Source organism: Python bivittatus, unplaced genomic scaffold (assembly GCF_059951505.1).
Source record: "Python bivittatus isolate LINGU-HERP-01145 unplaced genomic scaffold, Pbiv_v1 ctg000190_np1212, whole genome shotgun sequence".
Classification (NCBI taxonomy): domain Eukaryota; kingdom Metazoa; phylum Chordata; class Lepidosauria; order Squamata; family Pythonidae; genus Python; species Python bivittatus.
This window is the reverse complement of record NW_028277042.1, coordinates 11,923,860-11,941,468: the sequence shown is the minus strand read 5'-3', so window position 1 is coordinate 11,941,468 and position 17,609 is coordinate 11,923,860. Positions and strand designations below refer to the sequence as shown.

The following is a 17,609-nucleotide window of genomic DNA, read 5'->3' as shown; positions in this document are numbered from 1 at the left end:
TGAGTGCCTTTGCACTTTTGCACATCCCCATTTGGATATAAACTATAAATAAGTCATCTCTCACATTTGGTTTCCAGGAATTAGTTTTGCCCAGTTGTTTGTAGTGATATATTTTAGCCTGCCAATATATGTTACCCCTCCCCTCAAATATTTCCTAGGGATTATAATCTGATCCCAATTAAGCTAATGAAAGTCTCCGTGGAGGCACCAGATCACAGTAGATCCAAATAGATTCTTGAAAGATTAATTGGTTGGACTTCCATCATGGCTGTGTTACTTGCTGATTTAGAAGCATTCTCAGGTGTCCTGCAATGTGTAAGACATCTCTGGAGTTTTTTTTCCCCCACCCTGCAGTTTTCTGCTCTAAATTTTTCCAGCCTGGGAGGGGAAAGGCATGAGTTCCAGGTGTATATTTCTCAAGGTTAAAAAAAAAAAAATCTGGAGTCGCAGGAGAGAAAATGGGGTTAGAGGGGTAAAAAAAGGGCAAATATCATCTTTCTCCATGTCATTTCTCCGTTACAATTTGCTCCTGATTTCCAGTTGTTTTGGACTGTAGTTCCTACCAGCCCTATGCAAGCTGTAGTCTCAAGCACACCTCACTTCAGGTTAAGATACTTTTTAAAAAAAATTAATGGCCTTTTTCTGTGGGAAGAAAAATTCTTACATATAGCTGATGATTTCGAAGACTTATTTTCTGAGATCAGCAACACACCTACCCAGCAGCCTCTGCACATCAGGCAAGATGGAAGTTGCAGTTTTACAAATGAAGCCCAGACCCTTGGCAGGGGCATCGGGTGCAAACACATTTACAAAACAGGATGGGGCTTGAATTGCAATGCTGTGGCTGCCACCTTGCCCGCTTTCACTCACACACACCTGCACACCATGTGTACACCTGTCTGAGTTGTATCTTTCAACAGTTGCCCAATTCCCTGTTCTGGATTTCATCCAGGCCCATATTTTTTCTTGCACGTGTTTTGAAACAAGCGTCAGCCGTTGTAGAACGGAGCCAAAGAAGACAGGGCTTCAAAGGTCAGCAACATCTGCTGGTAACGTTTGCTGCCGATGCTTTATAAACAATTGTTTGTATGCGCTGGAGAGCTGAGCTCATTTTGGTGTCTGCCATGATTTATTTCTCTGTGTTTATTTTCTTTCTAGTTCCTGCCTGGAATAATGGCAGAGCTGTCAGAGCTGGGAGAATTCTATGATCCCGACACAGTGGAGCTAATGAACTGGATTAAGTAAGAGGAATTCTACTCTGTTTAAATAGCATGCTAGATAGGATGAGTCAATGTCTTTTTTGTGACAGTGCCTGCCAATTCTACTGGTTACTTAAATTCACAAACCTGAAAAGTGGGCTATGTAACTGGGTTTAATACGACCACTAAGATCTCTGCCAAGTGCCAGTTTTTCACAACCTATAGCCTTCAGATGAGTTGGGACTCAGTTTTGGTGTGGCAGTCACAACAGAGCAGTTGGGAAGACTGTTAGGTATAAAGACTCTTCTTGAAGCATCTTCTTAGAAATGTTTGCTCCATCAGACCAAACATTCAACAGCTGAAACATTTCCCCATTCCTTACCATGGCTTGGCAACCTTCTTCACCCCTGAACCCAATAGTGCAATGGCCCAGGTTCCAAACAAGTAAGAAAATTTAAAAAAAAAATCATAAACAAACTATTGCAAGTATTTTACAAGATGGTACACAATTTTGGCATGTGTACCATCTTGTAAAATTGGCAGATTATTGGCAGATTATTCTTTCCTTTGTTTTGAGAGGAACATTTCTTGGAGGATCCAGTAGATGCTACCTTGTTATACTTCTTCTTAAACCATTATCTTATCCATCCAAGAAACTTTGGCCAGTATGGGCACATTCAACACAACCTCATTGGCATAATTCTCCACAATTGAAGAAATACTGCAGAGTCCAAAATGTATCTAATTATAGGGAGGTGGGCAGGGGGGATATGGAGAAATGTTTGGAGGTCATTCAGCTTGTATTGGGAGCAGTCTTCATCCTGGGTGGAAATGTAAGCTGGGCTTATTCCAAACAAGCTGTTGCTGGAGCTGAATCTCACTGGTACAAGAACAGAGAAAGATTTTAACTCCCAGTAAGATTAGCTGGGAGGGTCCAGTCTTGCCCCTGATTGCGCTTTTGGGAGCAGCCCTCAACTTGGCAGAAGAGAGTTTTGGAGCCCTTAACTACATGGCCATATTTTGTCTATGATTCTGTGTCTAGTTGCTTGTTTGGAACCTGGAACATTGCACCATTGTCTCTGGGCTGAAGAAAGTTGCCCAACCATAGTAACGAATGGCAAGTTGTTTCAGCTGATGAAAATTTGGTCTGATGAAGCAAAAAAAAAAAAAAAAAGTCCCTTTCTAGTCTTATCCTTGATTTAGATGATCTCTAGGGGTGAGGAGCATTATGTCTGCTCTTTATACCACCTCACTCCCTAATTTCTCTCTTTCTGGCAATATTAATGAATAGTGTCATTATTCATGAGTAAAGAGGCAATATAAATTGCTGACAGCACTCTGGAAGCCAACTAAAGTCATCTCCATCCCTCTGCTCCCTTATTGACATATTCTCATGACAAATATTCACCAGCCAGAGGTCTTTAAAACCACTTCTATATTAAGAGATGCTAAATGTTTGATAAGCCTGGTCTCCGGAGTGCAATATGCAGTGTTTTATATATAGATTTATACATAAAATATACATGGGTCTTTGGGTTCAGCCACAAACTAGATTTGACGAGTTGCAATGAGAACCATTATTCAACACAATTCTAGGCTGGAGAATGCAAAACTGCTGCTTATCCTCTTCCTTTTAAATCAGCTTTTTCTTGTGGTTTGTTACGTGGAATTTATGGTAGTGGAGAGTGAACATTATGCATAGAAGAAGTTAATTACTTTTGCACTAACAGCAGTTGGCAACCAATTTATGCCTCTCACCTGAAGTTGAGACTCAAAACTTAATAAGGTCTCAATAACTCGGTTGTAGTTCAAATCAAATCAAATCTTTATTACAAAGACCAGTTTAAGGAGGGTGGGGTACAGTCAATTAAAAAGCATAGAAAATACATCAGAGTATAATAAAAAGCTAAAAGACCTAAAATAGAAAGTATATATCTGAAAAGAATCTAAAAGGAGGGGTAGGAGCATTAGATGGGTGTAAGGGACCATCAGTTGTGGTTCGTACAACCCTTAGAAGTCTCAGTCAGACTTCACCTTGTCTCATTCAGCACTTCTATATACAATCCTTTGGCTTTCGACCTGCAGTCTTCTATCTTTCCAGGTGTGTTTTCCCCCCTCTTTTCTTTTTTGAAATCAAAGCTCCTTAAAAGGGCTATCTTTCCTTTGTGGTATGTCCTGCTATGCTTCAAATAAAGCACTTTTTGTTCCTTCAAACACCATCAGGGAACATCCAAGCTATGCAAAGGTAATGCCAAATTTAGGGGAGTTTAATGTTGCAGTTACCTGCATTTATAAAGCTGTGGCCATGCAAGATTGCAAAATGTGCACAGAAATATTAATTTCCTTCTTCTAATTTGACCATGAAATGAATCTTCACTTTTGGAAGAAGCTTTTCTTTTAGAAAAACTTATTTTTTTTTCTTTTTTTTGCAAAAGGAAGGGAAAGCTCTGCCTTCTCCCCAGATCCTTGTACTTCCCATTGAAGCTCTCTGTTGTAAATGAGTTATTTTGTAATAATCCTATAATACTGAAAAGTGTAGATAAAGCAGAGGTTCCCATTTTATATTATAGTGCGCTCAGCTTACCCCATTAGTTTAACAGTAATTAACTTGTTGAAGCTTGGAGCTTCCAAAATAAATGAGATTATTTGTTCAAAATGCCATCAGGTCTGCTTGGAATGACATTTAAATTACATAATGTAAATCAGTTTGACCTGTAAGTCCTTGTCATTATTTAGTGACATTTCTTGCAGAATAAATTGCGTGAAGGTTGAGCAGCCTGGATATGAAGCTTGGCAGAAACCTATAAAAACAAATTATCCTTTCATTTTATACATCATTTATCCAGACATTTGTAAAAATTGCTTCGTCTTTCTGTAATGGAAAAGTGCCGTTCGGTCGTTTGAAGCACATTAGCTACGTAAGACTCAAGTTGAGCATTTTAGGGGCTGCATTAGGGAGAAGGATTCGAATAGAAGGAAGCACCCTGTGCTAAGGACACTTGATCAGATTGTCCCCCTCTAGTGGCTGTCATTCCTTGAGACAATTTCTCCACTGCTTCCGTTAGTTATTCATAGCAAATTCCCACGCTGCCAAGAAGGGATCATTGGCAGAAATGATTTTCAGGTTCAGGTATGGCTCACCGACTACAGTCACATTTTACTGATTGGACCAGTACACGACCATCAGTTAGGTCAGCCCTACAGCATCCGTAGACCCCACAGCACCCATATATCAATAAATGATCCTAAAGAAGATGCCCTCAAGGCAAGCTTGATGCCTGGGGATGCATTCTTAGTGGTATTATAAAAAGTAGCTTGCCATTACTTTCTTCCAGGAGTTTCTTTGGACTTCCCAATATAGCTAACAGCCTAGGATTTTGGGCGGTCTCCCATCCCAAGTATTGATCAAGGTCAGGCCAGCTCACCTTCCACAATCAACTGCAGTGCCTACCGAAACCCAATTTTGAAAGAATAAAATAAGAAAGGAATTAAAAATGACCGGATTTGGGTGAAAAGGCCGATGCTGAAAGATTTCAATGTTCTAGCCAAGTCAGTGAGGTCTGGGGATGGATGGATGGATGGATGGATGGATGGATGGATGGATGGATGGATGGACGGATGGATTAGATAAAGACATCATCTTAGGCTGTTGGGAGAGGGCTGTTGAGAGTGGTTACCCACTCCCATTCTCACCCTTAAAAACTCCCCTCAAAGTAAAAACATATTAGTCCTGCCTTTCCTGTGGTGTCACCACCCTTCCAGTGAACCACCTGCAGTTCTCCAGCCAGCCAAGACAGTTGGCTGTAAGTTGCAGCCCCTGATTCTGAGAAGAGCATCCACCCCAAAGGTAGGTGAAAAGATTGAATAAAAACACTGTAAATGAATAAAAAGATCACACCAGTTCTAGAAATCATATTCTGCATGTACCAAGAAATCATATGCTGGCTAGGGAATGCTGGGAGTGGAAGTCTTGAACTTCTCAAAGTTGCCAAGATTGAGAAACACTGCCCTAGATCTTACTTCTTGCATCGCCTACTTTTGTACAGAGCTTTTGCAATCATAATAAGGACAATAAAGGGGAAGAAAGATACAGTGGTACCTCGGGTCACGAACTTAGTTCGTTCTGTGACTCTGGTTGCGACCCGAATTGGTCGCGACCTGAATCAAATTTCCCCATAAGGTTCAATGTAAATACGGTTAATCCGTTCTGACCCCTCCGAATTTGGTCGCGACCCGATTTTTGGTCGTGTCCCGAATCAAATTTCCCCATAAGGTTCAATGTAATTACGGTTAATCCGTTCTGAACCATATGTTTTGTTTTTTTTAAACCGCAAAAATATGAAACAAAATACAGTACGAAGAGAGAAAACGCTAACCTTGCTCGAGGCGACTTCTGGCATGGAGGACAGGAAGGTGGGTGGGGAGGCGGTTATTGCTTGGAGGGAGAGTCCCCCTCCCTACAGGAAGCCACGACCACGTGTCACGGCAGGGAAAATGGCCGCAGATCCTGTTCGTCACCTGATCCGGCGTTCGTGAACGGAGGCAAAATTTTGCGAACGGTGCTGTTCGTGACCCAAATTGGTTGTGAACAGAAGCGTTCGTGAACTGAGGTACCACTGGATTTGGATAAGCTCTAAGCTGAAGCTAAGGGTGTCTGCAGGGTATGGTCGAAAAAGGCAAGATGGCAACCGCAACAGCGTGATCAAAGCTCTGCCTTTGCATGCTTCTCACATGCGATACACATAAAAACTCGACAGAGCTTCAATCACACCATCGTGTGACATTGGTCCCGCTTCAGGCTATTGGAGAGGGACTGCTACAGATGCATAACAGATTTGTTTGTGGACAAATGGATGTGCAATTACCTCACAATATTGTGACTTTGAATATTTATATGCAATTACAAAATTCTAAACGGGAGCAAAGGTTTTTTTCAGAAGAAGTCAACTTCAGAAGCCTCAGAGACACTGGGATGCATTTCTTGCCCTGTGAAAAATGAATATAGCTTGTTATATCATCTCTGTGGTCTGGGTACAAGAATAGGCTGGCCTTAGGTTGTTTTTTTTTAAGGCCTCCCTTAGGCACGAAAGCCGGCTGGGTGACTTTGGGCCAGTCGCGCGCTCTCTCAGCCGAACCAACCTCGCAGGTGGTTCACCCCCTTGAATTTACCATATATTTATATATTATAAAGGCAGGATAAAAATATAGTAGTAGTAGTAGTAGTAATATATATGTATTGTTTTCCAATGATCTTCCTTAGGGCTATAAGCAAACATTTCTGCTCACAGTATTTCATTGTAATTAGGAAAACCTAATCGAATAATTCATACACCAGCAAGTTCCAAAGTTAAATGTAAAGAAATTCTTTAAAAGAGGTGTTTCTGTTGGTTTCTTTTAATGTTTATCCTTGAAACATCTGTCTAGCCAGATGACTGGAAGCATATACATGGACAATAAAAGATGTGTACTTCATTTTACTGTGCCTGGTTATTTGGCAAGAGAGCCCTCTGGGGATTACCCCACATCAGACGGCATGTTGGAAGGACGTCTCTCTATTTATCTATGTGCAAAAGATTTTTGATGAGAGGAAATGTTGAACAGATGGTCATGTGCTGTGTCTGTGTTTCAAGTGCATTTTTTTTTCCTGGAAGGAAAAACATGGAGACAAAATGATAGCGCTTTTCATTTATATTCATTTATATAAGAATGTCTGTCTTACCCGTCCGATGCTTCTGTATAGATTTCCAGGCTAATTGGATTTAATTAATGGTTGGAGAGGTGAAATCTTAAGATCTGATCATTGTGTGTGAACACTGTTTTTTTTTTTAATCATTTAATTTTGTAGTGATACCTTGCCTGAAAAACTTGCCAACCCTTGCTGTAAACTATTGAGTGACCTGAATTTCCTTGAACCCACCTTGGAAGTAGGTGTAGAACTTGTTGGTCTCAACCATCTGGAGCTTAAGAGGACTGCTGGTTTCTGGTCTCCTTCATGACTGTGCCCTTTAGAGGTTGTACTGGAAGGAAGCAATGAACCAAAAATGCAACTTCTGCTCCTGGACCAAAAGCTGATAAAAGTAGCAATGAACAGAATCATATTATTGTGCCCTTTGTGAGAGGAAAAATTTTAGTGGCCTTTTGTATATTTTAATGTTGATTTTGATTGCATTTAATAAAAGCCAAGCTAGCTAAACTGTGGCCTTTAGGGCAATAACAGGAAGTGGGTAAACTTGCTGGACTAAGCAAACTGTTGATGAGAAAGATGTGACAAGGGACAAATGGAACAGGGAAATGTGGTAATATTAGCACTGGGAACGTTATGATTCAGTTGCAATTCCTGAGAGTCATGACTATGGTTTGCGGTTTCTGAGGATCAAAGGAATTGCAACTAAGGGGACGGGACCACTTGGTCAAGCTGTCTCACCTGACAGTTTGCTCATGATGGTCCGCATTGCAATGTGAATCTAAGTAAGTACCTTGTATGCCATTGGTTGAATTTTACTTGCTTATTGAATTAACATTTAATAAAGCTTTTAGAACTTTGAAGTAACTTATGTTATGGTGTGTCTGTCTCCCGTGTTTAACGTGGTTTTTTCCCTGACACCTTCTAAAGTGAATCTCAATGTTCATTCAGGTCCAACACTCCAAAGAAAGCAGTGATTGCAGGAAGTATGCAGCTCTTAGCAGGGGTTAAGCTTTGCACTGGAAGAATTTTAACCAATCATCCCCACTATGAAGATAAGAGTCTGAGAGAAAGAACAAAACAGGTAAGAGGATCTAACTTTCTCCAGATAGTTCCATTCTTACGCTGTGCTTAGATTCTCCTTGTTTTAGCAATGGTGGGTAAAAGTTCCTGGTTTTTTCTCCTCTAAATTAAACAGATACCGCAAACGTATATCTTGACATAGCTTTTCCTTTCTTTCATGTTCACTGTGATGAAAACAAATGGTATAATATCAAACGTATTAATACTAGTACGTTCACTGAGGCGCATGAAACATTTGGGGCCCTAAAATCTGGAGCCCCAAAGAGAAACATCCTAAGTATATGACAGCTGATTACATATTTATTGGCCTGTCTTAAATATGTAGAGAGGACAGATTCAGATCCTTGGGCCATCTCTTACCAGGTTTCTATTTTTAAGATGAACCCTACTGGACCAGATCGAAGTCTGCCTCCTTCAGCATCATTTTTCACAACTGGCCATGACAGCGACAAGTCCTCATCACAATCAAAGATCAGCTATATCCCAAACAATAAAACAAATGAAGGAAAATGAAATAAAATACATTCAGCTTACAGAATGGATCTCTTTTGTATCAGTTGTTACCTCGTTTTCACCATAGCCACACGATCTTTGGCTATATTATTGGTGATAACATAGTTGGAATCTGAAAGGAAAAGATTGACATGGTAGTTATCTATTGTAACAAGCATGATATATAATCCTTCTGAAGGACCTAATAAAAATTGCAGTAACGCAACACGTTGGTTAGTTTCTATAGACAGATATATTAGTGAAACTATGGCATATCTACCCTGTGATAACACAGTGTCTTACGTGAAGAAGCTATGAGGTCTGTTGCCTAGACATCCTCAACTTGATCACTCCCACTCATGTTGGACTACAGCTCCCATATTTTCCAGCCAGTAGTAGAAATAGAGATCAAGTTGTATAGGTAGTCCTCATTTAGTGACCACAATTTGGAGCGGCAACTTGGTTGTTAAATGAAGCAGTCACTAAGTGAAACTGCAACTGTGCTTATGATCTTACTTCAGCTTTCCTTTGCCTTACAGATCTGCAAAGGTTGTAAATGCAAGGATTGGTTGCAAAGTTACTTTTTCATCATCAACATAACTGCAAACAGTCGCTAAATGATTTGATTGACTGATTATGTGCCATCAAGTTGTTTTTAACTCCTAGTGACCACATAGATAGACTTTCTCCATGATGATCTGCCCCTAACCTGTTCTTTTGTGTCTCCCAATGGTGCACTCATCGCCTCTGTAACTGAGTCCATCCACCTTGCTGCTGGTCATCCTCTTCTTTTCCTTCCACTTTTCCCAGCATTAGAGTCTTTTCCAGAGAGCTGGGTCTTCGCATAATGTGTCCAAAGTAGGATAATTTGAGCCTGGTCATTTGTGTCTCAAGTGATTTGTTTGATGATCCATCGGTTTGTTTTCTTGGCTGTCCACAATATTCTCAGGAGTCTTCTCCAACACCACTGTTCAAAAGCATCAATACTTTTCCTATCCTGCTTCTTCAAAGTCCTGCTTTCACTTCCTTAGAGTGTCACAGGGAACACCATGGCTTGCATGATTCTGATCTTTGTAGGTATAGACACTTCACAGCATTTGAATATCTTTTCCAAGGCCTTCATGACTGCTCTACTGAGTGCTAGTCTGTGGTGTGTTTCCTGACTGCTTGTTCCTTCACTGTTGCTGGTGGATCCTAAAAGGCAGAAGCTATCCACCACTTCAATATCTTCATTACCAATTCTAAGGTTGGTGGTTCTACCTGTTGTCATTAATTTGGTCTTCTTTATATTTAATTTTAGTCCCATTTTTTCACTCTGCTCTTTGACTTTTAGTACAAGGGCTTGCAGATCCTTTGCATTTTTGGCTATCAGGGTAGTGTCATCAGCATAGTGCAGGTTATTGATGTTTCTTCCTCTGATTTTAAAACCACACTCATCTTCCAATCCAGCTTTCCTTAATATATATTCTGCTTATAAGGTTGAATAAAAAAGGGGAGAGTATGCAGCCTTGTCGCACTCCTTTGCCAACCTGGAGCCAGCCTGTTTCACCATGTTCTGTCTGGACTGGCTTCCTGACCTGTATATAAGTTTTTCATGAGGACAGTGAGATGTTCTGGGATCCCCATTTTTCTGAGCACGTTCCACAGCTTGATATGATTGACACAATCAAAGGCTTTTCCATAATCGATGAAGCACGTACTGACTTCTTTTTGGTATTCTTTGGATTTTTCAATTATCCAGCATGTATCGGCAATAATGTCTCATGTTCCTTGGCCTTTTCTAAAGCCAGCTTGAACATCTGGTATCTCTTTTTTCCATGTAGGACTCTAATCTGTGTTGGATGATCCTATACATTATTTTGCCAGCATGTGAAATGAAGGATATTGTACGATAGTTTCGCTAAACAAGGCAGTCGCTAAACAAGGACTACCTGTAATCGAATATCTAAGAAGGTTCCTCCCTCCCATCTCTGGAGGCTACTGTAAACCAATCCTGCTGTCACTGCCCAGCAAGAGGTATTCAGTATAGACAGTCCCCTCCTTGCAAACATTCATGTTGTGAACTTTCACCGATACGAACAGGATGGACCCAGAAGTCAGAACTGGAAGTCGGGCTGGAAGTTGGAACCGGAAGTCAGGAGAAGGTGGGAAAGGGTTAGCTTGCAGCCCACTGCCAACTAACCCTTCCCCACCTTCTCCAGCACCCCGTTTGCATTTGAGGTTTGCATTGAAGTTGTAGTTCCCAGAAGAGGTTAGTTTACGCAGCACACTCCGTTGCCGGGTGAGGCAGGAGAGGGGAGAGGGGGCGGAGGTCTCCTGCCTTGCCCGGCAATGGAGCGCGCCATGCCCCACCGGCCCTGCCTCCTGCCTCCACCTCTTTTTTTTTTTTGCTAGTTGGACTTACGAACAAAACAGACTTACGAACAGCCTCTTGGAACGTAACCCATTCGTAGGTAGGGGACTATCTGTATCACACTTTCTCTAACACTCGGATCTCATAAGACTATTGTGGCTAATCATGTGAGTTTGTCTTTAGCTTGTTCCCTTCCTTTAGTCATCCTTTATTCCCACCTTTAATTAATTAATAATGTAATTAAATCCAATTAATTCACTTATTTGTAGGTTTATCAAGTGTATGCCAAAAGATCACCTGAAGATGTTCACAGGATCCTCAGATCTTTTGGCACTGACTTTGTGATCTTGGAGGACAGCATTTGTTACGAAAGAAGGCATAGCAGAGGTTGCCGGTTGCGTGACCTTCTAGATATTGCCAACGGCCATGTAAGTCTTTTCCAAAACCGGTCTTCCTAATTGCATTTAAGTAACTCCAAGAATTCAGCTACTGTTTTACATGTCCCTGGGACATTCCTTATGAAATCCATTGTGAACCAGATGGATTCACAATGACTGAACAGAGCTATTAAATCTGGAGTTCCCAGCCTTTTTTGCCTGGCAGGCACATTTGAAATTCAGAAAACATGTGAGCACTGTGCAAGATGGATGTGGGAATCAATCCAGAACAGGCAGTCCTTGCTTAACAACCACAATAGGGCCCAGAAAATTCATTGTTAAGCAGGGTGGTTGTTAAGCAAGTCACGCCCGATTTTATGACCTTTTTTGCAGCGGTCATTAAGCGAATCACCAAGGCAGTTAAAGTGAATCACATGGTTGTTAAGTGAATTACGCAGTTCCCTGTTGATTTTGCTTGCCGGAAGCTGGCTGGGGAGGTTGCAAGTGGTGATCATGTGACCCCGGGACTCTGCAACCGTTGTAAATGTGAGCTGGTTGCCAAGCACCCAGATCGCAATCACGTCACTGCAGGGTTGCTGCAATGGTTGTAAGTGCGAGGACCAGTTGTAAGTCCCTTTGTTCAGCACCGTTGTAACTTCGAGGAGTCACTAAACAAATGGTTGTTAAGTGAGGACTCCCCATACCATACTTTCTCCAACACTCCAGTAAGACTATTGGAGCTAACCAGGGGTTCGGAAGGCTGACATAGTATGTTATTTTAGTTTCCTTGCTTGATCTAAGCTTCATTAATATAGCAGTATCAAAGTAGTTGAACACCCTTGCACTTTCTGTTACAGACAATGGATGGTCCTGGGGAGAACGATCCTGATCTGAAACCTTCACCTTACCCTCGCTTCTGTGAGGAAATCAAAAGAAACCTGCCCTCGTATACAATGTATTTTACTAAAGTCTTTCACAACAAAACTTTCCATGTTTACAAACTGGCTCAACATAAAAAAATCACATAGCTTTGCTATAACAGTAGTAGAAAATGCTAGTTTATAAAAATGACTCTTTTTTTTTTTTTAAAGTGAAATCGTTTTACACTGGTTGAAAGTTTATTTTTTAATTACTCTGACAGTTCAAGAGAGTTTGCTTTGATAACATTTTCCATGTCCCAAAATATATGTAAGTTATCAAAGGCTAGTTGACAGAGGCCTCTGGTATATACAGAACACAGACTGTGAAAAGCAAATATTTCATAAATTCTATCCCAATAATATCCTGCAGTATTTTTTTTAAAGATGGGGAAGGGTCCCTCATGCCACTCCCTGCTCATCCACAGCCCATGCACCAAGGATCTCTGTGGGCCTTCTCTTTCCATTTACTCTTTAGGGAATGGTGTTGCATGGAGTTTGACATGCTCCTGTGGGTCTTATAAGTTGGAATCCTTTTTCATGTTTTGTGGCTCCCTGTGCTTATTAAGGACCAAGAATAGGGCTGGATTATTTAGAGGCGAGCTCTTTGATTTTGCTGGTATTTAAGCCAAGTAAGCGTACTTTGCATCACAGATTGAACCTTCTTTGCTGAGATCCTGAAGCTCAGAGCTTTGCTGTGAGAACATGTAAGATCAGAGTAAAGAATACTTCGTTGGTGTCAGTGTGCTGGGACCTAAATATCAACTGCGTGGTAACCAAGAGCAACCTGATCCTTTCATCTCCCCATCGGCCCACTTTTCTCCGCGAGGTTCAGTCAGGAGGGCGGTAAGAATCCATGTTCCTGTGCTGGAAAAGGAGCTCTCAGTTTTAAAGCTCAAATCGAGCTGATGCGAAAGCATGAAATGGACAGTGTTGTTGCTTTGACTACTTTTGAACATGATTGATATGTTACTAGAAACAGTTGATGCAGAGTCACAAGTGTGAGATGAGCAGCTATATAAATTTAATAAAAAAATAGAATCTTCAAATGTGGAAAGTGATCAGGAGGCACACCATGAGTGACCCACCTGCACCCTCAAGTGCCACATATTTTAATCTACTTTGTCTTAACAAATTCCTTATTCTCCTGATATCTTTAGCCATGTTCACATTTGCATTCTTCATGCAGACTCCCAGCTAAACATAGAAGGATGGAGGGACAGGACTGCAGGATGGATTCCCACCCTTAGCACGTTGAAAGAGTTTTTGTAGAGGGCAACTCAGTTCTCAACTCTCTCCATTCCTCAGTCTTCAGTATCGGCTGTAGACTGATATGTTTTCATGCAAGCTCTAGTCTTGTAGGGGGGGTGTTATTCAACAATTGGACTCCCAATCCAGCAAAGATTTTCAGGGACACCCAAGTGCTCATGGTCACTGTCTGAACAGCACCCCTCCCCATTTTCAGTGTCTGTGGTTCTTCAAACTCTCATTACTACCAGGGTTTCTCATATAGCATTTCAATTCTATTAGTAGCAATTTGCTTTCTTGTCTTCTGTGTTTAACTGCTGATTTATCTGTGTGTAGAATGTTGTAATTGAAATTTGGGAGAGTAATGTAGAACAGGGTTCCTCAACCTCAGCAACTTTAAGATGGGTTGACTTCAACTCCCAGAATTCCACATTCTGGGAGTTGAAGTCCACCCATCTTAAAGTTGCTGAGGTTGAGGAACCCTGATGTAGAATGATCTATATTTCAAGGGGTTAAAGGAGGTGTTGACATGAAAATGCCCCCAAACTGCTTTTACCCAAAACAATGTTCAGTTTCTGTATGCTGCCCCCACCTCACTTCAAGTGTGTAATGTCCTAAGGAGGATAAATAATGCCATGAAGAATTCTCTTAAAAAGGCCAGGTATTTGGTTTTTAATGGAAAATGTGATTTCATGGTTCCAAAAACTCACCCATATGCCGCCCTACCTTGTCCAGAATGCACCCTGTGAATCATGTGTCTTATACTGACACAAGTGGAGTTCATGTTTTTGCACATTTTGAAGTTTTATGAAGACCATCAACTTCATGCTGCCTTATTTTTAAGAAAGTCACTGTGACAATGATGTTATTGCTAATTTTAACATTGTATATGGAACTGGAGAGGAAAGCTTGCTTGGATGGAGAACTTCTCCACTTTTTGAGTAGCTGCCCAACAGCTTTGGGCCCAACCTCTCTTAGGAGGTCCTCTTAGCACAAACCCCATTGAAAAGGATGGGAGGTAGACAAGGAAATGATTTCCTAATTTGAGCACTGTGTGTCTAAAAGTAATTCCCAGCAGAATGCAGCTGGTATTCATTTCTGCAACAAAATGTGATGGTACTCAAGTGCCTCTGGAAAGCCATCAAAGTATCATTAGGGGTATACTTGGCTGGTTCAAATAATTCACATAAGAAAATTGTTACAATTAATTTCTAGCTACAAGAAACTTAACAGGGCTTTGACTAGTTTCTCCCAAATTTAATTAAATCAAGATGGGTAATGAGATTAAAGTTCCCCAACTGAGTTGTCTTCCGTTTCCCAATTATAGGAACGGTTTCCCCTTCGCAATTGTCCCTGGGTATATTACTACAGGGATAGATATGGTTCTGTCAACTGCACACAAAATAATTTCACATTTAGGCACTTCCCGACAGTTCCCACTGCCAGCAAAAAGAGCAGGGTGCCTTTAAGTCAGACCTGGATCTGGACTGTGTTTTTGTTTTAAGGGGCAAAAGTCCCTGAACAATTTCTCTTGCTTCCCTTAATGAGTTTGGAGCCCCCCTGCCAGTTCAGCATAATACAATAATAAAACATTTCAGTTAAGTACTAAAACTTTAATTAAGCCTGTAGGGATGTATGCTTGATCTTGCCAAGAATTCAGTCTCTAGATCGGTCAGTGGGAAAGGTGCAATTTCATTTAGGGTGAATTCCTATAAAGGCTAACTCAGTGATGCCTGCATCTCTCCCAGGCTGCCTACACAGGTACAGGTCAGCTTGGTAGGTTTCACACAACACATTTAACCCCACTTACTAATAAATCCATTTTCTAGCTTCTCAAGAGAGAATGTCACTTGGATCAATATACGTTAACTTAGCCAGTGCTTCCAAAAGAGAAGAGGGTGAAACAGAGTCCCGGGGGCTTAAAAGCGATTCACTTCTGCTTTTTAACATCAGACACCCTGAATCACCATACTTGATAATTGCAAAGCAATTTCAGTGCTTTGCCTGATGTTTGGAGGACATCCATGAACACAAGAAACAGGCTTATGTTTACAGATGCTGGGAACAGCACCTCTGCTCCTGGATATTTAAAAAAAAAAGTATTCATTGGTGTTTCTATTTATATTACTTCTGCAAATAGCAGCAGCAGACTGTCTAACAGGCAACACTAGCGTATCACAAAATGAAGAGATCCATTTCAGCTGGTGCAATAGGAAGCAGCAGGTTAGAAAAAGGCAAGAATTCATGTACCAAAAGTCTTTTCAAAGTGTTTGCAGGAGGAGGCAATGCCAGTTAGGCTCTGATTCAGGCAAGCAAAGATGAAGAAGCATGCATGGGAACATCTGCTGAAAAGGAATGGAGGCCAAACATATGGACATACCACTCAGTGGAAAACCTCACTGTATTTGGTGGATGCTGGTAAATGTTTATTATGATGTCATCATCTTCCTAGAATCATATTTACTTTCCCCTTTCCCTATGGGATACCTTGAATGCATAATGACAGTTGTTCTTAGCTCCATATGCCAACTGACAACCAAGACAAAACTCCCTTAAGCTGTTCTCAACTTCTTCCATTACACAACAGGGGTAACCCAACGGCTTATTTATTACAAGGGTCAAAACATGCTAGGAAGAAGAGCTGGGAATGGAAGTTGGATCCAAGTATTCTTAGCTTCCTCCTGCAAGAATAACTCATTGAATTGGCGAGATCAGCTATCTAACAGGCATTCCTTATAACACCCATCTCAAGATAATATTCAAGAACACAATTCAGTTCTTCTTTACAGAGCATTTTTTTTACAAAAGCTTCCAAGGGGAGGGCTACATTTCCATAGATGTTCCTACGGCTTTGATGAAAAGAGAGAAATTAATTGTAGACCAGGGTTGCCTGAAGGTGTCCCCCCCCCCCCCGCAAATATCTAAACATGCCTGATCTAAGCCTTCTCTGACCCCATCCCAGCCCAATTTTTTTTCCCTCGCATTCAGAATTGGGGGATAAATCAAGCCACCAAAGAAAGAAACACAAATAGATAAATATGCATTATACAGTACAAGAGTTATAGGCACTATAGCTACCCCCCCCCCAAAAAAAATCTTAATGGTACTGTTCAAGCTTTTGAGTGATTTGTGATCTGGCAGTGAATGGGACATGTTGAGCAAGTTTTTCTTTTTTAAAAAAAACAAGTATAGATCTTTGGGAAGAGAATCAAATCTGAAGCATGACTTTTAAAATATTGCCATCATTTGCCCTGTTGAAATAAGGGGTACCTAACCCAGAAATATTATTAATTGTATAAAAAGGATCAGCAACCAGTTGCATTGTTGGAAAAGGCACAGATAGGATTCATTTGTAACTAAGCATCCAAAGACTGAAGGTTTAATGTGAATTATTCCTGTTTCCCCAAAAAAAGGCTGTGTCCTGATTTAGGAATGAGGCATCTCTATGCGTGGTTCTGCAATTCAACTTTTCCTATTTAGTACTATATTTACATTTTTCAGGCCTGCCCAAATAGTGGCCCACCAGATGAAATGTCATCCATGGATCATGCATTATGACTAGATATTTGACAAGCTTCTTGCACCAGCAGGTACAGTCCTAGAGGAGCGGACTCTACCACATGGCTGACAAATCACCTTTAACTTGGGCAGCGCATAAATTATTGCAAGCCTAGTTTTAGAATGTATTACTTAGCTGAAAGTTGTATTTTGGTCTTCCTGTTGTCTGTTGTCTTGTGTGCTCCTCCCACGACCAAATACGTCATAATGTCATTTATTTACTTCTAACACCTCGGTTTAAAAAAAAAATGCGTAAATCTGCAAACAACTTGCAGTTTATCTCTAACTGTAATTATGCAGAAGTTATGTCCCATATATGTCAAGTAAATTTATTTCCAAGTATGCATGCTATGTATTTCTGCTTCGCCTCTTGGTGCAAAAGAAAAGGCTGTCTTAACATGTATATGAGAGTTCGCTGTTCCTCTATGATGTAAAGGAAGTTGTAATTCTGTACAGCTAAAATGTGGCAAGGAAGCCAACACTGGAAATTGCATATCTGGGGAGCCGATAAGTTCTTTGCTCCTTCTAGTTTTAAATGTTTTTCTGATTAACAATGCAGGCATTTTGCCAAGCAAGCATTTTCTAAAACGCTATTGTAAAATGCATGATAAATATTGTCTTGCCAATAAAATCCTTTCTAAAAAGGAGACCTGATGCTTTTTGTCTAAAGCAGGCACCAAAAAAAAAAAATTTTTTTCT

At 40.8% G+C, this 17,609-nt stretch overlaps 1 protein-coding gene across 1 annotated transcript in view; it reads left to right on the top strand.

Annotated features, from left to right (window-relative positions):
• The window catches only part of DPY19L3 (dpy-19 like C-mannosyltransferase 3), a 38,931-nt gene extending 22,779 nt beyond the window's left edge, over window positions 1-16,152 (top strand). The window contains exons 16-19 of the mRNA XM_088136076.1: window positions 1,159-1,241; window positions 7,834-7,966; window positions 11,080-11,238; window positions 12,045-16,152. Of these exons, the coding sequence (XP_087992202.1) occupies window positions 1,159-1,241; window positions 7,834-7,966; window positions 11,080-11,238; window positions 12,045-12,215 (546 nt within the window). The 3' untranslated portion in view covers window positions 12,216-16,152. The remainder of the gene's footprint in view (window positions 1-1,158; window positions 1,242-7,833; window positions 7,967-11,079; window positions 11,239-12,044) is intronic.
• The last annotated feature ends 1,457 nt before the right edge of the window (window positions 16,153-17,609 follow it).